Source organism: Pteropus alecto, unplaced genomic scaffold (genome assembly GCF_000325575.1).
Source record: "Pteropus alecto unplaced genomic scaffold, ASM32557v1 scaffold106, whole genome shotgun sequence".
Classification (NCBI taxonomy): domain Eukaryota; kingdom Metazoa; phylum Chordata; class Mammalia; order Chiroptera; family Pteropodidae; genus Pteropus; species Pteropus alecto.
The window spans coordinates 18255009-18278363 of record NW_006442103.1 but is presented as its reverse complement, the minus strand read 5'-3'; the positions used below and the strand labels follow the sequence as shown (position 1 = coordinate 18278363).

Genomic DNA, 23355 nt, shown 5'->3' with positions numbered 1-23355 from the left:
CCCTGGAGCAACCCCAGGTGGTGGAAGGCTTTGTCCCACTTTCTCTGCTTTCTGCCTCCATGTCATCTATCAGATGAAATGGCTCTTCTAACTGATCCTTGAGGACTTCAGCAAATTCGTAGCTTGTTCTTTGATTTAAGTGTCGTATGTTCAGCTGTTACCTGATACTGTGTTGATGAACTGACACCATCACAGGGTACATTGGTGCCTTTGCTGCATTCCCTCCTTCTCTTTGGAGCCACTGTTTCTGAGGCCTTCATCCTCAGAATCACTGAGCTTCCATTCATGCAGTAATAATTTCTCAGTGCCTCCTCTAGTCATTGAGTTTGACTCTCCAAACTCTCCTTTATCTCTCCACCCTCCAGCTCTTTCAGATTCTGGTACTCGGCAGTTCTCTGAACAGAGCCAGTATTTCTTATCCATTTAGGTACTTCTGCTCCCACATCTGTTATTCACTAAAACGGTGTCTCGACCGTTTTTGGTTTTTATTATTGTCCCCCTAAGGAGACATTTTTTCCTAATTGTGCCCCCACGTATAGCCAGTTAATATTGCAGACGTGCTGTATATTTGCTTATGTACTATGGCCCTTTGGAGGGACAAACCATTATAATATCTAAGATTCCTCCCCCCCAAAACCAACTTTTGACCCCCCGGGGAGCACTGTCACCCCCATTTGGAATGCATGCTTTAACCATGGGGCTTTTAATGTTTTGCGGGCCATAGACCGTCCATTAAAAATATGACATAAACTATGGTCCTTACCCAAGAAAAATACATATATGCTTATATATCCAATATCGTGACACAAAACTTCGAGAAGGTTCATGGATCCCAATCTAAGTATCCCTGCATTAAACCGAATCCCTTAGGAGCCCCTAATAGGTCTCGTCCTATTAATCTGTATCTCCCGAGAGTGTTGAAAGGTACCTGGCATATACAATAATTGTGAAAATGGTAGCAGCTAATGTTTACTGAACTCTGCTGTGTGCCAGGTACTGTACTAAGTGCTTTACATGTATTATCTCAGCCAGTCCTCGTAACAACCCTCCAAGGTTGATTCTGTTCTTACCCCCTTTTTAAGATCAGAAAACTGATATTGTTAGTTGGCCAAAGTCACATGCTAAGAAGTGGTAGATGCAATAATTGAATCAAGAGCTGTCAGAACTTTAGGGCCAACTGCTTAATCACATTATACTATGTTTACTGAATAATACATGTCAAATGAATGTTTTCTTTCGCTCCATATTTGTGAGATCTTTTTATGCTGTTGCATATATTAAGTCTTTTAAAAATTTATATAGTATTCTTTTATAAATTTATTATATAGTATAGTATGATATAAATGCAACACTATTTGTCCAAGTTTAACCATTCTCTGGTTGATAGACAGTTGAAGTTTTTGAATATTACAAATTAAGCAGCCAAGAAAATACTTGTCTTTTTGTGAGACATATACACTCATTTCTTTGATCAGATCTTATTGGTTTGTAGAAGTTCACTTGACTGCCGAGAATAATACATTTTAGGAGAGCAAGATAAGAAGTAAGGAAACCCGTTAAGAGGCTTTTGTAGTAGCTAAGGAGATGATGATGGCTTAGACTCGGGGATTGGTGGGGGAGCTCGTGAGACGGAGTGGATTCAGAATACATTTTTTGAAAGTAGAGCTGACAAGACCCGCTGATGTAGGGATGAGAGAAAGAAAAGAAACACAGATAGCTAACTCCATGATTTTTTGGCCTTACCACCTCAGTGAAGAGGGGATCCAGGAAGACCTGGATCAGAGGTTCGTTTATGGTTCTGTTAAGTTCGAGATGTTTATTACCTGTCCACGTGGTGACGTTGAATTGACAGGTGGAGATTTTCACGACAGGCTTGGGGGAAAGGTCTGGACTGGAGATACAAATGCGGGACACGTCGGCAGGTAGACAGCATTAAAGTCATGAGATTACCTGCAGTGACCAAGGAGAGAGTAGGTGGGAGAGGGGAAGGGCCCAGGACTGAGCCCCTGGGAATTCTGATGTTAATGGACCCGGCAAAGGGGACTGTGAAAGAGCAGATGATGAGGTGCATGGGGTCCCGGTACCTGGGAACAACAATGACATCTTTCCTCGGAACTTAGAAAAATACCAGCTTTCTCTCTAAGAATAGAGATTTCTATTTTAGCAATTAATGGATCAATGGAGAATATGCAAAGTCACCTGAAAGAGAAGATATGGCCCCCTGCCAGCAAGACTTGGCTATAACCTAATTGAAAGCATTAACATAAATAAAGAATGTGTCAACCTTGAAGAAGGTTGGCAGTGAAAGCCTAGTAAAGGAAGAGTCCTTGAGATCCACGTGGGCACAGCTGTCCCAAGTACCGACTTGGAAAGAATGCTTTAGCCAACGGAGTGAGAGCGGTCCAGCTGTGCCTGTGACAACACCCCTGGCCCACAGCACAGAGATGGGGGTGGAGGACTGTAGCCAAGAAAAGTTTTCTGATCCCATTGGCACCACTCCTTACTGGGAATGGCCAGATGCCATTAAAGATACGAACACTCTTGTTCAGTTATGTCACTGTGCATTTATACGTTGACATTATCGTTCTGATTTGGCTTAAGGGAGAGGATGTACTGGACGTGCGGACGTGGTTTTCATTCAGCCTGAGTGACGGTTAAATTTCTCGTGGTAAATTAATACGTATTATGCCTTTATATTTCAGTAAGTTGTAAACTTTGTTGGCACAAAGAGTGTTTCTAAGATATGGCTTTGGACTCTGCGAAACCCAGGTCCACACCCTTGTCAGTGATAAATTCAATACCGAGATGCCACCTGTGAGGTCCCTTGGGACATAGCCAGCCAGTCCTCTCCATGTAGAGTACCCCAGTACTCTGAAACCTCCACATTTAGCAAAGCAGAATCACACACTATTAGATCTGAAATGGATCTGATACAGCTTCTAGTCCAGGCCCCCCTTCCCCCCATTTTCCAAATGAGACAACAGAGCTTCAGAGAGGCAGAGAACTTGATCAAAAGCCCATAGCTTGTTAGAAGTAAGGATCCAGGGTAGAGCCCCTGGTCAGTGCTCTGTCCAGAATATTCTAAGACCTTACCTGGAATAGGCAGACACATTCAGTATGTACATCCCCAAACCGCCACTCAGCCCCTCACCCCTGGAGCAGGGATGGTCAGTGAGTGGTATGTGTGGCTTGGATCTCTGAGCCCAGGTTTTTGGTACAGGATAAAGGAAAGAAAAAAGAACTGAAACCAATTCACTCCTTTCAAGAAAGTGGGGAAGGGTATCGTGGGAGTCCCTCTTTTAGTCCTGGGCCTGTGAAACTCAGCCTCTCCAGGACTCACCTCTGCTGCCGACCAGGTGGAGGACGGGAGGGCTGCACCGTGAATAAATAATCTGGACTGTTTCTGGAAAGAGGCGGGGGAGATCCAGGAGTCTCCACCTCTGGCAGCTCGGGACAGAAACCACACCTTGTTCTTCCCGCTTTCTCTAAAATAGCCAGGTAAACATGTAGTCTGAGCACTCCGAGTCTGGGAGAAGGCTGCTGGGAGCGGTGGAGACGGGGAAGGGAGGTGCCTGAAGGTAGCCAGAGCCCCTAAAATATGTGGGTCCCGCCATTCTGGGCCTGGGGTGCTAAGGAGGGGGCTGCCTCATTCACCCCTTCCCATTCTGTCTTCCCACTTGTCTCCCTGAGATCACCATTTCCGTGGTTGCTTTCATCTTCCGCTAGGAAGGGGCTGGAAAGGGTTGCGTGTCGTCTCCAGCTGTCCCCGTGACAATCCCCCAGCCTTTCATCATTTCTCCCTGGTGCCGAGTCCCTTTTTCCTTCTGCCCGCCCCCCCCCAACAATGGTCTCTCCCGATGCTCAGCGGCGCCGGGGTGGGGGGGGCGGAGGCGGGGCGGGAGCGTGTTGGGGGGTCAGGTCTGCATTGCCGCTTCCCCGGGTACCCGGAGCAGTCCCCGCTGCCGTCTGCGCCACAGCCGGGACCCCCGCCCTCACCCAGGACTCCCGCACCCCGGGGACCCAGCCCAGGTGAGACTCTTGCTCAGTCCTTCACGGCCGCCCGCCTGGGGCAGAAGCATCCCTGCCTTGCAGCCATTTTATCCTCCGATGCTTGGCTGCTGGGGAGGGTGACCGTCCTCGCTCTAGGGGTGAGGGGTTGGGTGGTGGTTTGAATGGACATTTATTTCAGTTGCTGTGCTGATTTAAAAAATATATCTCTGTCACCATGACTTAGATTTAGCAGAAACCAAAGATAGGCAAAAGAGTGGGAAATCTTTATAAAAAGAAAGAGAAATACACACACATATGTATATGTATATGCATGTGTGTGTGTGTGTGTGTGTGTGTGTGTGTGTGTGTGTACACAGAGAGAGAGAGAGAGGTGTTTTTCTCTGCCTTAGCCAAGTCCCTCACTATGTCCTCCCCTCAGACATTGACGGGGTGGTGGTGGGGTTTTTAGGTGGAACAGGGGTCACTCAAGCGCCAGTCCCCTCCTCACCTTGGCGACCCCCCCGCCCCAAAGGAATGATAAATGACCTTGGCTGGGGCCAGAGAGCGGATGCCGCCTCGGTTGGCTGGACTGGACTTGGGGTGGGGGTGGGGGGGCCGTGGAGGAAGGGCAGGTGAAGGAGGGCGGGCAGGGGGAGGAAGGGTGGAAATGCTGGGGCGAGATGGTGAACCCGCAAAGCCCCGGGGCTGGGCACGCATGACGGGCTGGCGGCAGCTGCTCCGGGAGCTGGCGGAAGGGGCGCTGACCATGGGCCCTTGTCCGGCCGCAGGACCAAGGGCGAGGGGAGGCGCGGAGAATCAGTTCAGCCTGTTATAGGGGCTCGTCCCTCACAGCCGAGCAGAGGCGGGATGCGGGCGGGGGTCGCCGCAGACGCTGGTAGGGGCGCCGTTATGCCTGTGCGTGTGGACGTCTCTTCCTGCGTCCCTGCCTCTTCGCCTGCTGTGTTCCTCCGTGTGCCCTCTCAGCGGACACCGTGTTTCTCCCGGGCAGGATGCTGGGAGGGGAGGTGCAGGCTTGGCTGTCCTGGGGTGGGGGCTGAGGCTCAATCGCCCAGCCTAACAGGGAGGAGTGCTCCAGCACCTCCTCCCTCGTGCCACCCCATCATCTCCTCCTCCACGAATGTTTTGATAAGTGACTGCTTCTTAATGACCTTGTCACCTGGGCTAGGGTGGACTGGGGAATCTGGGTGGCTCCCGAAGTCAGGAGCTTTGATTGGAGGTGGGGGGCTTCTGGATCCTCCTCTTATCCAGGGATGAGTGAGTTGTCCTAAAGGCAGCATTTGCTCAGGAGTCCCCGGTCCCCCACTCCTCTGCCAAGCATCTCCTGGGTACATTCTTCTGGTCAGGCGAAGCTCGCCTGCCTTAAAGGGCTGTGTAATCTCGAATCTTGTCTCCTGCAGCCTCCACCTCTCCAAGTCTTTCTCTCCCACAGGCTTAGCTACCCTGTGCTGCTTTTGGGGCTAAAAATAGCAACACTTTCCCACCAGCTCAAAGAATTTGTCTTCTTTCTCTCCTTCCTGACCTCCTGGGCTCGTTGGCCCTGGGGGAGCTGGCTGTTGAGCCATCATATCCTGCTGTGGCTCTGGGGGGGGGCCTTCTCTCCCCTGCTTGGCCCCTCAGGGGTAAACAGTGCTAACAAACACAGGATATGGCTCGGGGTGGCCCGTCTGCCTCCTTCAGGGTTTGAGGGGGAGATCCGAGCTGGGAAAGAAAGAACAGGCGAGCAAATTGCCACGCAGTGAGGGGATTCTACAGTTCCCTCCCTTTCCTGGAGGATGATTTGAACCCTGATTCACAAAGAAAAGAAGGTGACATAGGGGTCAGAGGTTCTGGTCTTCCCTGTCCACTGCTTACGTCTGTCCTGAGGGGGTGAGGCTTGCTTGCCAGGGCTTCTCTCTGAATCACATAGCATTACTTACCCCTCTTCTCCCAGTGACTATATGTGCGTGCGTGCGTGCGTGTGCGTGTGCGTGTGTGTGTGTGTGACATTTTTAATGAAGGCCTTGGATGGGTGGGAGCAGAAGGAGGCAGGATATTTTTAGGGGAATGATCTCTCATAAGAATCTTGTCCTGCTTCCTCTGCTTTTATGAAGGAAGTGGGGGTTCTCCTATGCTTCCCTCTGGAGGATGTCTCTTTTTGGGGGGGAGGCTCAAGGCCCCCTTCATTCTATGCCAGCCTCCTACGCAATGCAGTATTTGTGGGCTTCCTTCTCCTTGACTCCTGGAGGAGCAGAAAGGATTAAGGGGGCTTAGGAAGGGAGGTCCTGGAGGAATGAAGTGGGACTATAGGCCCTTGGACCCGCACCCCCCATGCTGGCAGCGTATGTTTATTCGGTGATCTCCATTCCCACCCCCACTAGTGAAAAGGGGCCCACGTGTGACATCCTGAAGGGAGGTGGCAGCAGCCAGTCATCGCCTTTTTCGTAGCTTTTGATCTGCCCTCTTCCCCATGCCCTCTGGTTCCAGGTCCTGCTTTTCCTGCGTCTTCCTTGTTTGTCCGGCCGTAGACAAGGTGGGCCCAGATGCTGAAATTAGTTTGAACACAGACAGGTGGGCCTTGGGACTCTTTTTTGGGAGGACACTGGGCATCCGAGTATGCGCCCCCTCTGCTTTTTTTCTTGCTGTTTCCTGCTCCTTTCATGTTTTTCAATCACAGAGGAAAGACGGAAACTCATATTTATAGAATATCTACTGTGAGGTCGAATCGGAGAAATAGAGATTATGATCCCCAATTTAAATTTAAGGGCACCGAGGCGTAGGGAAGTCGAGTAACCTGCCGAAGATCAGTTGTTTGTAAGTAAATAGCAGAGCTGGGATTTCAAGTTAGGTTGCATAACTGTTGTGTGCTTTGCACCGAACCAGCTTCTCCTTCCCAGTGTCCCTCTCTGCCACTCACCCAGAAGTGGCTTTTGTTCTGGGGTCTTGTGAGGGAGTAGATGGCATCTCGCTATATTGTCAGCACGAGGGTAATAACTAATGTCTATTCATCGCTTTTTACATGCCAGGAACTATGGCAAGGAGCTTATACCCATGAAGTCACTTAATCCTTACTTTTCCCTTCTTAAGTAAGAGGAAACTGAGGTTTGGATGTGCAGAGACATGCCCGTGGTCCCTTAGCTCTAGTAAGTGCTGAAGCAGGGCGTCAAACCCAAGTCTGACTCTGGAAGCTGAGTTTTTACCCACTGGGCTCCATCGGGAGACCTCTCCTTGGGAGGCCTGAGGCAGGGACTGCAGAATCTCACCTTCAGATGCCATCAGTGGACCGAAGGCCCCAGGTTGGATGACTTGCTGCTCCTCCTACATATTCTCCCCAAGCTCCGCCCTCAGTAAGAAACGCAGACCAAACTAGAGCTGGGAATTCTGCCGTCTCCGATTTCCTGCTTTGTTCTTTGCAGGTTGAAGTTGGCGGGGGTGGGGGGCGGTGTGTCTGGAGAGGAGCTCTGTGGTGGTGATTGTGACTCGGGAGCACATCTCATGAGTGTAGTCTCCAAGGTCAAAGTAAAGGGGTTTGTGCTGAATGACCCGCAGTTGGCGTCGACAGTCAACCATTTTTTACTGGCTGTAGGCGTGAAGCAAGGAGACCGTCCCTATGCCGTGTGGCACAGGTGGGCTCCGGGTTGACAGGAGCTCTGTATCGGCCTTCTTCACCAACCGAGGCCTCACAACCTCCTCTATCTCCCTCTTATTTTTTCTAGATCTCCAGAGTGCCTGGAAGAGAAGTAGGCGGCCTTTCTTGAGTTATCCTGGCTCCCCAGCTTAGCCCCACCGGAGCGGGCTCCCCCTCCTTTTCCCATGCCCCTACCCCCCCTCTCCCTTCCCTGTGTACCCAAATGAACTGGGCGTAGGCCAAACTCCTCTCCCTCCTTTCTTCTCCCAGACACTCGCTGGCCAGGCCCCATTTTCTCCTATTCTGTGCCCAAAGATACCCTAACACACTTCACCTACGTAACTGGGGGAAGGGTCTTTCTGAGTCCACGAGTCCTAGAGCAAAGGCCGATAAGGAGCAGGGGGAGGGGCGATCTGGTGACGTGCTCCCCAAGCCCCGTCATGGAGGAAGGCTTCAGAGACCGGGCAGCTTTCATCCGCGGGGCCAAAGACATCGCCAAGGAAGTGAAAAAGCACGCGGCCAAGAAGGTGGTGAAGGGCCTGGACCGCGTCCAGGACGAATATTCCCGAAGATCCTACTCCCGCTTTGAGGAGGATGATGACGATGATGACTTCCCTGCCCCTGCTGACGGCTATTACCGTGGGGAGGGGACCCAGGACGAGGAGGAAGGTGGCGCATCCAGTGATGCCACCGAGGGCCACGATGAAGAGGATGAGATCTACGAAGGGGAATACCAGGGCATCCCCCGGGCAGAGTCTGGGGGCAAAGGCGAGCGGATGGCAGATGGGGCACCCCTGGCTGGTGTGAGGGGGGGCTTGGGCGATGGGGAGGGCCCCGCTGGGGGCCGGGGGGAGGCACAGCGGAGGAAAGAGCGGGAAGAACTGGCCCAGCAGTACGAAGCCATCCTCCGGGAATGTGGCCACGGCCGCTTCCAGTGGACGCTCTACTTCGTGCTTGGTCTGGCACTGATGGCTGATGGCGTCGAGGTCTTCGTGGTGGGCTTCGTGCTGCCCAGCGCTGAGAAAGACATGTGCCTGTCTGACTCCAACAAAGGCATGCTGGGTAAGACAAATCCGGGGCACCCCAGCCCCGCCCTGCCCCAAACACCCCCACTCCTGAGAACTGTCCTCACTGCTGGGAGTCCCAGCGCCCTCCTCTCAAGATGTCCCCAGAGGGCACAAGGTCCTTTGCACTCTGCCCTCGCACACCCTCCTCTGGGGGAGGACAGTGGGCTGGGGCTTCGGCCGGGGCTGGGGTGGCGGTCTGTTTAGTTCTGTAGGAGGTGGCCATGGCGGGAGAGGCCCCATTTAATGTTTCTTCAGAGCCTCCTCTCCTGTTAGCCTGCTCCCTTTCCCTGACTGGGGACACAGGAAGTCAGGATGCAAACTCCCTAAGTGACATGGGAAGGGTCGATTTGGGGCGATGCGGCTAGGGAAACAATCCTGGGTCTGCCTGCAGCCAGAGGAGCTGGTCACACTTGCTTCGGTCAGCCTTGGGAGTGCTCAGGGGCTGGCGAGTGGTCTCCGATGGCCCTGCTAGATGGGGAACCTGAAGGGGGAACCCCTAGACTCATTCAGAAAGGATCTCAGCCTCGCTGTGCCACTACGTTGCCATCAGATCTTGGGCAGGTCCCTTCTCCCTGGGACTTGGCTCGAGCATAGGTACAGTGCAGGAGGAGATGGTTTTAAAGGTTACTTCCAACTCTGAAGTTACGAAGGAAGTAAGGTACAGGAGCACTTCTGACCGGGAGTGTTGGAGCTGCAGGGAGTGAGGACGGACTTTGTGGGGGGGATTTCCTGGGAGGAATGAGGGACTTTCCTAGGGAACACGAGAGACACCTGCTGCTCTGAGAGCATCCAGGCGGTGGCCGGAAGTAGGGGGGCGTGGCTAGAGGGGACCCTGGGAGAGTCTGGGAACCTAGGCAGATCCATTCCTCGTTCCAGGCAAGCCAGAAGCAGGGGTGTTGTATTTGCGTGTGTTTGTGTGTGACAGACAACAAGGGCGTGAGAAGGGAGAGGGAGAGAAAGTGAGAGTTCTGGGGTTCTCCCACGTCTGGATTCCCGCCTTCGAACCCCTGGCCTGCAGGATGGCCTTCCCTGTTCGCTCACACAATTCAGCGTCTCTCGCTTTCTCTCGTCTCCGGGTAGACGTAGCTTCTCGAAGTCCTGCGGGTCCTCGGTTCATTCTGTTGCACTTCAGCTCATTTCATGGTCAGCGAGTGGGAGACGTGGTGTCTGCTCACCCCGCTCCTGCCTCTTTTCCTCCTCGCAGGCCTCATCGTCTACCTGGGCATGATGGTGGGAGCCTTCCTCTGGGGCGGGCTGGCCGACCGGCTGGGCCGGAGACAGTGTCTGCTCATCTCGCTCTCAGTGAACAGCATCTTTGCCTTTTTCTCATCCTTCGTCCAGGGTTACGGCACTTTCCTCTTCTGCCGCCTGCTTTCTGGGGTCGGGTGAGTGTCCTCCTCAGCCTCCGGAGGGCAGGACTGTGCCTTGGTCGCTGCTGTATCTCTAGGGCCCAGCACAGTGCCAGACACACCAGATGTACTTCAAGTATCTCTGAGTTGAATGAATGGATCCCTTTCTCCTCTTGCCATCTCAGGCCAGCTGCTTCCTGTCCTGGACCTGTCTCCTGCCTGTCCACACAGCCATTCCAGAAATGTCTGGTCCACCCTACCCTTTAGTTCCCTAATGAGGCTGGCTCCACGAAGAGGCCTTGAGGGTCTCAGCCTCACGCCCGGGCACCCGTGGACCCTTGAGTTATCCCCTTCCCAGAGAATACATAGATATTTCCTGCATTCGACAACAGACCCTGTGAATACCCACGGCTGCCCGAAGTCTGAGCTCGCACGCACACCGACACTTCTCCCTGCACGCACGGCCTTGGCCTCCGAGCTCTCTGGCCTGCTCCCGCACGCCTGTCCTCAGACTGTTCTTTGCCCATCTTATTATTTTTTTTGGGGGGGGAAGTGGTTCCCTTTCTCTGTAATTATCCTCCCTCTCCTCCAGCTCTGTGGTATCAATGTTCGTTCCTTCTTTTTCCCTGAGACCTGCCTGCCTGGTTCCCGCGGTCCCCAGGATGGGTGCTCGATGGCTAGTCATGAATTTGTAGGGCACTAAGTGTGAGAACCAGTCTCTTCTAAAAGGTCTGCAAGATGAAAGGGACTTGGGCACCCAGAGCAGTGGGGCAGGGGACCCGGAATACGGTGGTTTTCCAATGCTGAATTCTTGCGTGCCCTCCAGGATTGGAGGGTCCATCCCCATTGTCTTCTCCTATTTCTCGGAGTTTCTGGCCCAGGAGAAGCGTGGGGAGCATTTGAGCTGGCTCTGCATGTTCTGGATGATTGGCGGGGTGTACGCAGCTGCTATGGCCTGGGCCATCATCCCCCACTATGGTGAGCAGCCCCTAGGGAATGCACCCCAGACTATGTCCCTCCTCTCCTGTGCTCCCTGTGGTGGGGACCCCCAACCAGTGGCCTCTCTGCTGACTCTGTGACTGCCCCCGCCAGGGTGGAGCTTTCAGATGGGGTCCGCTTATCAGTTTCACAGCTGGAGGGTCTTCGTCCTCGTCTGCGCCTTTCCGTCCGTGTTTGCCATTGGGGCTTTGACCACACAGCCTGAGAGTCCCCGCTTCTTCCTGGAGGTGACTGGGCTGTGGGGGTGGGGTCAGCAAGGGCTCCTGTGTTCCAGCACCACTGTGGCTTTGGTTTGATCCTACATGGCTGCCTTCCTCCCTCACAGGGTCCATTCTCTGTGGGACTTTATCTCCCTTCCTTTGTTAGACTGTATCTCCAGAAGGGTCGTGGTGGGTGGAGAAGCGAGGGGATCTGCTCAACTATGGGTGGCTTAACATTTTACAGGCGGGGCCTTGGCCCTGGCCCTCCAACTATAACTTGGTGCAGCAGGTTAAGGTCCTGCCTCTTCTCTGCCTACATGCTTGCCCATCGTCATCACTTGCCTTGTTTTGAATTTTCTCTTCCATTGGACCAGGGGATCCCTAGGAACTATGCTTGTATCTCCCCCAACTCCTGCCCACATTTGATGACATTTTGCTGTGTCTCCACTTGGGGCTCTTTCTGAGTGGGTGATGGGTGTGCCCATAGGTCAGGGGTCAGGGGCGGGAGCCTTTGTGTGCCTCACAACTCCAGAAGCCAGGGTGGAAGGTGGGGCTGTAAGCCTGGCTCCGGGGACGGCTGACCTGGCTGTGGGCTCTGTCTGGCTCTAGAACGGGAAGCACGATGAAGCCTGGATGGTGCTGAAGCGAGTTCATGACACCAACATGCGAGCCAAGGGACACCCCGAGCGCGTCTTCTCGGTAAGCCACGGCCCTTCCCCCAGTGCTCCAAGCTGCTGCACCCCAACTCCACCTGGCCCCTCTCTGGACACCCCCTGAGAGATTTCCAGGCGTCCCAAGCGTACTCTTCATCCACACGATCTCTCCTGGTGTCCTGCACACCTGCCTCCCATCTTGCTGCTGCAGGAGAAACTGAGGCACACGGAAAGGGTTGGGAAAAAAGGACTAGGTGACTGCTCACCACTTCTCTTGACCCCAGGTAACCCATATTAAGACGATTCATCAGGAGGATGAGCTGATTGAGATCCAGTCAGACACAGGGACCTGGTACCAGCGCTGGGGTGTCCGGGCCTTGAGCCTGGGGGGGCAGGTAATGGTGGATTAAATGGCGGAGAGAGAGAAGGGAGTGGGGGAGGGGGAGAGGAAGGCCAAGCTCGAGCCCGATGTGGGGGTCATGGGTGAACTGAGGAGGAGGTAGGGCAGAAGCGTGGGGGTCCGGGGAGCTAGGAGTTAGTGCAGCCACTGTCTGACTTTGCTCTTCTGCTTAGGTTTGGGGAAATTTCCTCTCCTGTTTTGGTCCAGAATATCGACGCATCACTCTGATGATGATGGGTGTGTGGTTCACCATGTCCTTCAGGTGAGGAGTGGGTGGGGTGGGTGGTACGTGGTGGACGGGATGCTGTGTGGGTTGGCAGAGAAGGGGAGAAAATGAAAATGCAGGGCGCGAATAATGAGAAAAGGAGCTGTTCGGGCCCCTCTCTGATCCTGCACCTGGCACTCTACTCCATTCATTCTCCCAGCACACCCTCTTCCAGCCCGAACAGGATTAAATTTCTCTTCTGTGCCATGTACTGAGCCAGGCCGAAGGTGACGTGGCCCCAGTCCTCACGGAGTTTACATCTCGGGCAGGGAGCTAGATGAAACTAGCTATAGAGCAGTGTGACAGGCGCCACGTAGGGCAGCACAAAGTGCTCTGGGAGCACGGGCCGGGAGTGGGGGCTTCCCAGCCCAGATTTGGGGTGGGGATCTGAATCCCAAAGGATGAATGGGAGTTAAGCTGAGGGGCAATGGGGAGGCTGCTTTAGGCAGAGGGAAGAGCAAACGCCTGGGAGATACGAGTTCGGTGGGAGGGTTGGAAGAACCACAGCAGAGGGTGGAGGGAGGAGTGGTGAGAAATGAGGCTGGGGCGGGGAGCAAGGTGCTGACATGGGCTGGTCCTTGATTTCCCCCTCATTCTGGACTGGCCGGTTCTGGTCCCTGAGCCCTGCCTGATTCCATCACCTTTGACTCTTCAGCTACTACGGCCTGACTGTCTGGTTTCCTGACATGATCCGCCACCTCCAGGCGGTGGACTACGCGGCCCGCACCAAAGTGTTCCCTGGGGAGCGTGTAGAGCACGTGACTTTTAACTTCACCCTGGAGAATCAGATCCACCGAGGGGGACAGTACTTCAACGACAAGTATGTGGGGGCCTTGATACTCCATTCTCCCCCTGTCCCTTAACACCCCTTGCCTCTTTTCTGAGTCTGGGAGCTTTGAGACAGTGGGTCTTGGGGCAAAGACCTGGTGTCTCTCCTCAGTGCCACAGCTTCCCATTACTTCATTAAGGGGTTGAGCCTTGGAGGAGGGCACGAGGATGGGGGGCAGTGCCCCTCATCATCCTGGCCTTCCAGGTTCATCGGGCTGCGCCTGAAGTCAGTGTCCTTTGAGGATTCCCTGTTCGAGGAGTGTTATTTTGAGGATGTCACATCCAGCAACACGTTTTTCCGCAACTGCACATTCATCAACAGCGTGTTCTATAACACTGGTAAGGCCGAGTGGCTGGTGGCCGTCAGGCCAAAGGGCTGGGTGGACGGTGGACCTCGCGGTCCCTCGCTCAGGGTTCTCGAGCTCAGCTCCCTGGAGCCTGGGAGGAAGGTGGTATGGGGCCTACTAGCTGCTACCGATAAGCCCAGAAATCTAATGGAAATTGAACACTTTCTTGCGGTAGACTATCTGACAAAAATATCAAGTTTCTTTGCCCAGAATTAAAACAACTCGATGCAGTGGTATTCAGGCACGGTTGAAGAGGGTAAAATCATTCAAAACAGGGTCTTTTGGGAAAAAGAAAAACAATAAAAGGAATATTTGGTGGGGAAAAGGTTGGGAATCATTGCGTTAATCTAGTTCTTTATCAGTGATTCCCCAACTATATGCACATGGCATTAGTGGGGCTTTCCCACCTCTACATGGCGTACCAGGTGAGCTTTTCCCACCTTGCAGGAAAAAGTAATGGATAGGATTTCTAATGATTTTAATTTTTCCTACACCATGGCACTGCTACTGCTTATCGCCAGCATGGAGGACTTAAAAAATGACCAGGAAATAGACTATTAAGGAGAAAACTTGGCAAAAGCCAGTCACACTGTTTCAGTCGATAGATTATGGACATTTTCTGCTGTAAAGATTCCTAGCTCCTGTGGTGATGTTTAACAATCTGATGTTTTGCAATGAGTTCCATGAACGAATTCGAGAGCCCCCAATGCTAAACCCCACCAAGGCAGAGCCCTGAGCCCTAAGCGGTAGCAGCCTCTGTCTCTCATTCGACATGACTGCCTGCCTGTCTTGGCCTTCACCCCAGACCTGTTTGAGTACAAGTTTGTGAACAGCCGTCTGGTGAATAGCACATTCCTGCACAACAAGGAGGGCTGCCCACTAGATGTGACAGGAACGGGAGAAGGCGCCTACATGGTATACTTCGTCAGCTTCTTGGGGACGCTGGCTGTGCTTCCTGGGAATATCGTGTCCGCCCTGCTCATGGACAAGATTGGCCGGCTCCGTATGCTTGGTAAGGGGAGAGGCTGGGGGGTGGTGTCAGAACTGATTAGGGGGCCAGGGCCAGGGGAGACAGTCAACAGGCAGGCTTCTCACCTTCGTCTGTGGAAGAGCTTAGCCAGAGAAGCATTTCTCTCTCACATCTTCTGCTTATGGGGTGGCAGCAAGATGGGGGTGGGGCCTGGCCTGGAAGCTTCTCTGGGGGGCGAGGGAGGTAGCGGCATAGCAAGGTTCAGGGCGGCCTGGAAGCTTCTCTGGGGGGCGAGGGAGGTAGCGGGATAGCAAGTGGTTCAGGGCACAGGCTTTGAGGTTATGGGCTTTGACTCTCAGCTCCACCACGGACCTTGGGCAAGTTCCGTAACCTCGTGAGCCCAGGTGTCTCATGTGGAATATGGGGGTGATGATAGAACCTGCCTCATAGTGACAGAACCTGCCTCACAGAGCTCGATGGGGCGGGAGTCCAAAGGAGGACCCTGACCCCGGCACTCCGGTGACCAGGTTCTTGTCTTATGCCATGAGAAAGAATTCAAGGACACGACGGACAGCAGGCAGGAAAGCGCAAGTTTTAGTAAAGCGGAAGTACACATTTAAGAGAAAAGTGTGGGCAGCCCAGGGAGAGTCTGCCCAGCCGCGTGGGCAGGTCGGGGTGTCCCAAGGCCATCTAGCCCGCCTCCCATCTGGGCTTGTTTCCGTGCCACCTGGAGGGGATGAGGTGGCCCGAGGCCATCTGTCTTCATCTGTCTTGTCTCCTGGCCTTGGCTTGTTTCTCATGCTGGGGTCTCAAGCTTGAAATCAAAACAAGAAGAGAGGGCTGAGTGAGGGACCGAGGAAAAATTCTAGAGCTGCCTCCTGGAGGACAGGGGGACCTTCCCTAGGCTGCCTCTCCTGCTTCAATAGGGTTGATGCGTTCGATCAATGACGTATTAGATCCAGTTGCTTGGCCCACAGCTGGCATCGAAGAAGTGGTCGGTACTGACGTTAAGAAGAAAATCAGAAGGGAGGCTGGGGATGAGTAAAAAGCTTCCCTTTTGGGCACCTTGGGAAACAGTCTCATCCTGGGCTGCCCTTAGTGCCAGCTGGGGGGACAGGGTGGGTGGCGATGGCTCCCGCGGCGGCCTGGCTCACGCCGCTCTCTTCTTTCCTGCCTCTAGCTGGCTCCAGCGTGATGTCCTGTGTCTCCTGCTTCTTCCTGTCTTTTGGGAACAGTGAGTCAGCCATGATCGCTCTGCTCTGCCTTTTTGGGGGGGTCAGCATTGCATCCTGGAACGCGCTGGACGTGTTGACTGTCGAACTCTACCCCTCGGACAAGAGGTAGTTGGAGTGTGGTGGGGGCAGGGCAGCTGGTCGAGAGGGCAGGGGACAAGCGGGGCGAGGAAGTGGGGCTGAATGGGACAAGCATCTTCAGGGAGAGAAGGGTACACGTTCCCACTAAGTTTCTCCTCTAAAAGCTGGTAGCTTTTGTATTCACTCCTTGAAGTCTTAACTATTAATCCGATTTTTTGGTCTCCTTTTCCCCGGCCTCCCGATTTATCTATATTCCCCGGTGCGCATCCCTCACCTCTCCGAACTCTGCCCTTCCTCTCCCCCTCGGACGCTGCCCCCCATCTCTCACTTCTGCTTCCCCGCCCTTCCCCTACAAACCCTCCCATGCCTCCTCCTCGTCTGCCTCCTGGGCTGACCCACCTGTGCTGCGCTGGGGGACCCCTGGACAGGACCACAGCCTTCGGCTTCTTGAATGCCCTGTGTAAGCTGGCAGCGGTGCTGGGGATCAGCATCTTCACGTCCTTTGTGGGCATCACCAAGGCTGCCCCCATCCTCTTCGCCTCGGCTGCCCTTGCCCTCGGTAGCTCTCTGGCCCTGAAACTGCCTGAGACCCGGGGGCAGGTGCTGCAGTGAGGGCGTCTTTGGGGCTTCGGGGGTGGCAGGCACACTGTGAGACCAACGACTCCTTCTCCCCTTGCCCTGCCCTGCCATCCTGGCCCCCGGAAACCCTCACTCTCCATGTGTTTGGCGTCTTAGCCATTGTGTGTGTGTGTGTGTGTGTGTGTGTGTGCGCGCGCATGCGTGCGTGTGCACACGTGTGACCCCGTAGGCGGGGAATACAGGGAAAGCTCCCCATCCCGGTTTTGGGATGCAGCTCTACTCCCCACCTCCTACCACCCTTGACTTTGCACAAGAGAAGGTTTGGCCCCCCCCTTCCCCGCCCCCCGTGTTCGTGAGGGACCATCGCTTTTTCTGGCTCCAGGCCCTCCAGCGCAGGCTGCCTGCCTTCCCCCTCATTCCCTCTGCCTAGGCCCTGGTGAAACCACGGGCTTGTGGTTATGTTGGGGGCTGGGGCTTGGTGTAGACCACGGACCAAAAGAACTGAGAGTCGGAAGGGCCTCGGGCGCCTTCTCGCACCTCCTGTTGGATGCTGGGGGAGCAGCAATAAACCTCAGCCCCTTGGCCTTCACTTCCCTTTCAATTTGGGCTATAAGAAGCCTGAATTCTATGAAATTAGCTTTCTGACTCTTATTTATTTATATATTAAGTTCTGAGGCAGCTCAGCAGGACTGTGTGTGTGTGTGTATGTGTGTGTGTGTGACTGTGTGTGTGATGTGTGTGTGTGCGCCATGGGGCAGGGGTGTCACTATGCTGTCCTAAAATGCAAGCCAAGGGTAATTTCAACGGACACACACACAACCCTGCCCCCCAGAGTACCACCAGGATGGTGTTTCTGTGCCAGGCCTGGGAGGAGGAGCCCCGGGCCTAGCCGGGCTGGATTGGGTCCCACAGCCGAGGGCGGTCTGAAGGCACCTCCCCTCCAATCAGCAGCACAGGCCTCCACTCAGTCAGCACAGCCGCCCTCCCACCCCCGGCCTGGCCCCTCACAGGCAGGAGAGCAGGGGACGGGGAGCAACCAGGCACATGGTCAAACCAGCAGATCACAAAGCACAAGGAGCTGGAACAGGGGCAGGGAGCAGGGGCTTCCCAGCAACCACTCCCGAGTGGAAAGAGGTTGGGTAGTCAGCCAGGGACCCTTACTGCAGGGACCAAAGCCTCAGTTTCCCCATCTCACCCTTTCCACACAATAGCCCCTGTAGGTTAAGCTGCCCCTGCCCTACCCCACTCCATGTGGCTGCTTTCTTTGGTGTCCCCTTCCTCCCCACCGTAGCTGTGATGTGTTGTAGTTTTTAGCTGTTTGTAAAATGTTAAAAAAGGAAAAAAGTGAAAACAACAACAAAAAAGAAAATCCAAATTCACTTTCCTCTTGCTGCGTCTGGGCCCCCCACCTTATGGTCCCCCCCCCATTTTGTAACACTGAACCAGGTGGTGACTGTTTAACTCTTTGGTGTCTGTGCTCAGAAGACTGCCTTCTCCTCCAGTGCCCAGTGGATGAGTGTGTGCCCTTCCCTTCCCCTTCACTTGCTGGACGCAGCCCTCTTCCCTGCACCCCCTGGAGGGACCCATCCATCCCCCTTGCTCTCCAAGGGAACCCTAAATCCAACTCTGTTGATGTGAAAAATGAAGTGAAAAATAATTGATGAAAAATAAAAAGGAAACAACAAATCCTTAAAATTCAAAGTGGCTACGTCTGCTTCTTTGCCTCTGCATCTACACCCTACAGCTGTTCTGCCTGCTGGGAGGGGATGATAATGAGATGGAAAAACAACTTCTCTCTAAACTGAAGGCCAGAATAACACGAGGTATCACATTTACTCCTCAGTTGGCCTCTCTTCTGGCCCTACTTCTGCAGTTGGAGGGCCCCCTCAGTATTCTCATTTTTGAAGACTTGGGGTAATGCCCTATGACGCAAGAGCAAAAAAACTAATCACTTGATTTGAAAAACGGGCTAAGGACTTGAATAGACATTTCTCCAAAGAAGACATACAAATAGCCAAATAAGTATATGAAAACATGCTCAGTGTTAGACATCACACCTGTCAGATAGCTTTTACCCAAAAAAGACAAAAAAAAGTGTTGGTAAAAACGTGGAGAAATTGAAATCCTGGCACATTGTTGGTGGGGATGCAAATGGTGCAGCTGCTGTGGAGAAGAATATGGAGGTTCCTTAAAAAATTAAAAACAGAACTTACTATATGATATGGCAATCCCCCTTCTGGGTACTTAACCAAAAGATCTGAAATCGGGATCTTGGAGAGATAGTAGGGCCTCCATGTTTACTACAGCACTATTTACAACAGCTAAGATATAGAAATGGCCTCAGTGTCCACTGACAGACGAATAAAGAAAATGTGTTATATACACATAATGGAATACTATATGGCCTTACAAAGGAAATTCTGCAATATGTGACAATATGGATGAACCATGAGGGTATTATGCTAAGTCAATTACTGCATGATTTCACATACATGAATTATCTAAAATAGCCAAATTCATATCAAAGAGTGGAATGGAGGTTGCCTGAGGCTAGGGTGAGAAGGAATGGGGACTTACAACCAATGCGCATAAGCAGGATGAGTAAGCTCTAGGGATCTGCTGTCGGACACTGTTACATAGAGTCAAGGGTAATGCATGGTACCCTTAAAAATTTGGACGGTATCTCAATTTTCAGCGTTCTTACCACAATAAAATAAAATTTACAAAAATAAAGTTTAAAATGTTTAGAAACCCCTAAAATAAAAACAAAAACTTGGGAGTAATGTTGCTTGAGAACAAATTTTCTCCAAATCCTCTTGGAATTCTTTTAAAGATACAGATTCCAGATTCCAGATTCCATTCCTACAGAATCGGAATCCTGTGTTTGGAAGAGAGGGGACCTAGAATCCACATTTTAAACAGCTCCTTTGGGAATTCTTCTCTGAGAGGAAATCTGAAAACTGCTGCTTAGGGGTTAACCTAGACTTCCCTCTCAATCTAGTCCATTTCTGTTCTAATCAAGCCATTTTCTGATTTTATGGCAGCTCTCTAATGAACTCCTGCCCTTCCATTCACACAGCTGATTTAAGTCAGGGCTCCATGTTCACTCTTGGTTGATCTCTGTGTCTCCAATCTCCTGTGCCAACCCACTTACACATCACCGCCAGATCTGCCCCACAATGCTCTTTGGCATGCCCTTCCCCAAAACCCTTCAATGGCTCCCCTACTGCCCAATCAGATACTGTCTAAACTCTTTAGCCCCCAATGGTCAAGGCACACGTTAATCAAGCTTTTTCTTTAGTTTTTACATTCTATTTCCATATTGAGATCATCAGAGATTTGCTTAGACATTACTTAAGCTCTCTTCAGAAATATGACAACATTCGGAACTCATAACAAGAAGGCTAACGTTTTCTCTGTCTTCTATACTAATTTTCTAGGTTATATTTTCACTGCTTTAGTCCCCCTCCCACGCCCACGCCCGCTAAAGATTTATCTTACAAATGAAAATCCTTTTGGCAATGGACAGGCTGTTAGAAAGCCAAACATTCCCCCAGGAAACTCAAATGTGTCTACAGTTCCTGTCTTGTCCAATCAGTCACACTGCAGTTTAGTTTCCGTGCCTTTGCGGGGGAAGGGAGTCTTCCCCTTGTCTGCAACACCTTCCCTCAACTTTCTGGTTTAATCCTGTGCTTTCCTTTGAAGATCCAACTAGGTCACTTCCCCCAAAGAAGTCCGTCCTATCCTTCTCCCAAGAACACCTGTAGCACTGATTCAAAAGGCCACTGATAACACAGCAATGCATCTCATATGATAATTCTTCTTTTAATGTGCAGGATTACTTCCAAATCATCAGATCTGGTGGTTGGTTCCTTCGTCACAATTCAACATGAAATGACTGGGCAGCTTTTCCTGAATAGTCAAGGCAAGAGCAGTATCGAGTGATTCTGCTCGTTCTCTGGGTCAGCTTTGATCTGAAATGAGTTGCTACTTTGGAGAATATGTATGTGGCGGCTGAATGGGGCCCAGCAGTCCTCATCCATTACCACCACCGGACTGCAATGAAGGGAAGAGGTCCCAGTAGTTAAATCTCACACAACCCATTCGGATCCTGCTCCTCGCTCTCTCCTGGAATTCAGGGGGTTCTGGTTTTCTTGCTCCCACCCAAGCAGGGGGGGCTCGCGTCTAGTTGAGGGTTCTCCCTCCATTGGGCAGGGGTCCGCGCCTGTATGGCCAGAGCGTGGACCGGCCCAGCCAGCTCCTCCGACAGCGCAGCGTGGACCAGCCGGTGCCGCTGCAGGGGGCTCAGCCCCTCGAAGCGAGAGCTCACCACCGCCACGCGGAAATGCGTCTCGCTGCCTGGTGGGACCGCGTGGCCGCTGCTCTCATTACGCAGCTCCAGTACCTCGGGGTTCAGGGCCTGCTCCAACTTCGTGCGAATGGCGGCCTCGACAGGACCGAATGCCCCCGATCCCGCGCTGCCCCGGGACAGACAGACGCGGCCGGCCATGGGAAACAGGCGCCTGCCCAGTTGCCCACTCAGCATCGGCTGCCGTAGAGACAAAAACCAGAGCAGTGAGGGGCAGGGCCTCCCGCCGGGTGAGAGCCCAGCCTCACTACTCTCCCACCCCCACCGCCAACGTCCCCAAAAGGATGCCGCAGGGAGCGGGCCCAGACGCCGGACCGCGAGACCCCGCCCCTTTCCTGTGTGACGTCGGGAAATTTGGCCTCCAGCCGCGGGCAGAGGAGCGGCGACAGCGGGTTAGAGAGGGCTCGCGCGCGAGGCGCGTTCGTTAATAAGGGGACTAGCAAGGAATGGACTGGAGGTTGCAAAAGCAGGTATGTGCAACTCCGGATTTTCGCTGGGCCAATGTCCCCTTTGAACTTTAGGCTGGGCCCTTTCTACCTGCGACTCGGCCTCGGCTACCGCAGTTCGGATCAGGAACACGACGCCAGACGTTCTCGGCGAAACGCAGTCCTCGCGTCTTGAGGCACGCTGGGAAATGGAGTCCTCGCGACGCATCAGTGGGCGGGGCAGTTGCCACTTGGTGCCCCGAGGGCTCACGGAAGTTGTAGTCTCTTATTCTCCCGACCAGTGAGGTCGTGGGAGGTTCGTAAGCAGTGGAATGCAACAAACAAAAAACCCACGCGCACACGCAAACAAAAATAAACCGGGAATCCCCGCGCACATGGGTTTGGGACTATTTGATACATTTTATTTCCAGTAGGTTTTGTCGATCGTCTAGCCCAACTCCATTTTACATACGAAATAGTGGAAGTCCATTCCATTTATTGAATACATAGTTACTGTGCGCCAGGCCAGCCCTGCAGGCTGGAGAATAAAGCAGAGCCTGTCCTCAACGGGTTTACAGAACACTGGAGAAGATGGACAAGTGAGAGGACAATTAATTGCTAAGTGCTATGATAGGGCTCAGATCAGGATGCCAAGGAGGCACGTCACCCAGACTTGGGGGCCCGGAGAAACCTCGGAGAGGTTTTGGGGGAACAATCTAGAAGAGACAGCACGAAAGTCCCTTTCTCATTCATTCATAGTTGTGGTAGTTACACATACAAAGGCTAGGAGAGAAAAATTTGTGGAGTGGGTCCTTGGGGTGCAGTTAGGTATGGCTAGAGCCCAGGGGACAGAGATGATGGTGATAGGAAGTGGGGTTGTCCGTTTTTGAACTTTATAAAAGTAGAACCACATAGTATGAATTCATGTTTGTCTTCTTTTGCTCACCATGTTAAGATTCATCCATGAGTGTGGCAGTAATTTGTTCATTTTTATTGTCGTGTAGTATTGCATTTATATGAATATACTATTCTTGTACATGTTTTTTGTTGGCCGTGAACATTCGTTTGTTTGGTTTATATCCAGGAGTGGAACTGCTAGGATAAGCCCAATGTTTACTTTTGAAATGACAAAATCACTCAAAGAATTTTTAGGATGCCCCCGCTTCCTTGGTGCCAGGTGCTGTTCTAAATGTTTTACATTTATGAACTTTTAATTCTTACAACAATCCCACAAAGTAGCTAGTTATTACTCTCGTTTTACCACTGAGGAAGCAGAGACCCTTCAAGGTTAGTAATTTGCCCCCGGTGCAGACGTGTTAAACAAACCCAGAGTCAGGCTGTAGAATGCGCGATCTTAACCATTAAGCTATTCTGCCTCCTAATCCAGCATTTGGCCACTCAGGTTCCAGGCTCTGCACTAGGTTCTTTACACTTATTCTAATTTATTCAACTCTATTATGGTAGAATATATTATTTAATTGACAAGCTCCTATTATATCTTCCATCACTCTGGCTACCAAGTCTACTGTTGATAGTTGGCATTTGGAGAGTGATTGTTGACTAAAGAGAAATATTTTAGAAAGGACAACACTAATTTTCTGTGTATTGTTTCATTTATTTATGCCAAAACATTTCACTACCCTCTTAAGAACCAGGTAGAAGGAATTAAGGACTCCTGACTCCAAGATAAAGAAGACATGGTCTCTCCCTTGAGGTGGTCACAAAAAGTGAGACCAAGGCCAAAAGCACAGTAGAGTGGTTCTACCAATCAGGATGTGCCAGAGAGAGGTCGGTACACTGAAGTCGTGTTTGGGAGCAGGGAAGGCTTCAGGAAGGAAGAGGTGATCCTGGGGCTGAAACTGGATGAGGAGGATTCTGCAGGTTGAGGATGAGAATTCTAGCCAGAGGGAACTGTATGTGCAAGGGCAGGGAGCTGTGGAAAAGCCTTGCTCATCTCATGGATGGTTAAGCAGTAC

The 23355-nt window shown here is 52.4% G+C and overlaps 2 protein-coding genes across 7 annotated transcripts; one reads left to right on the top strand and one right to left on the bottom strand.

Moving 5' to 3' along the window:
* The first annotated feature begins 1354 nt into the window (after positions 1–1354).
* Positions 1355–18286, top strand: SV2A (synaptic vesicle glycoprotein 2A). 6 transcript variants are annotated; one of them, XM_025052315.1, is made up of 14 exons: positions 1355–4029; positions 6475–6520; positions 7704–8677; positions 9887–10067; positions 10858–11009; positions 11124–11257; positions 11840–11929; positions 12168–12278; positions 12457–12545; positions 13204–13368; positions 13582–13715; positions 14529–14735; positions 15874–16033; positions 16435–16618. In XM_025052315.1, the coding sequence occupies exons 3-14, from the start codon at positions 8056–8058 to the stop codon at positions 16616–16618; spliced, it is 2229 nt and encodes a 742-aa protein (XP_024908083.1). In that variant the 5' UTR covers positions 1355–4029; positions 6475–6520; positions 7704–8055. The 6 variants fall into 6 exon arrangements, with proteins under 6 accessions (XP_024908083.1, XP_024908082.1, XP_015451058.1 ...); XM_025052314.1 differs by having other exon boundaries at positions 6475–6558; XM_015595572.2 differs by lacking the exons at positions 6475–6520; positions 16435–16618 and adding an exon at positions 18032–18286 and having other exon boundaries at positions 3926–4029.
* Positions 18287–20389: 2103 nt separating this feature from the next.
* On the bottom strand, positions 20390–21603 carry BOLA1 (bolA family member 1). Its single transcript, XM_006919724.3, has 2 exons — positions 21492–21603; positions 20390–21134 (listed from the first exon to the last, which is right to left on the bottom strand). The coding sequence occupies exon 2, from the start codon at positions 21129–21131 to the stop codon at positions 20721–20723; it is 411 nt and encodes a 136-aa protein (XP_006919786.1). The 5' UTR covers positions 21132–21134; positions 21492–21603; the 3' UTR covers positions 20390–20720.
* Between the last annotated feature and the right edge of the window lie 1752 nt (positions 21604–23355).

Bases quoted from the DNA above. Each gene is read 5' to 3' on its own strand.
- SV2A (XM_006919725.3), top strand. From the start codon at position 8,056: ATGGAGGAAGGCTTCAGAGACCGGGCAGCTTTCATCCGCGGGGCCAAA. The intron at 8,678-9,886 runs GTAAGACAAATC...TCCTCCTCGCAG, and splicing joins CTCCAACAAAGGCATGCTGG to GCCTCATCGTCTACCTGGGC. The intron at 10,068-10,857 runs GTGAGTGTCCTC...CGTGCCCTCCAG, and splicing joins CGCCTGCTTTCTGGGGTCGG to GATTGGAGGGTCCATCCCCA.
- BOLA1 (XM_006919724.3), bottom strand. From the start codon at position 21,131: ATGCTGAGTGGGCAACTGGGCAGGCGCCTGTTTCCCATGGCCGGCCGC.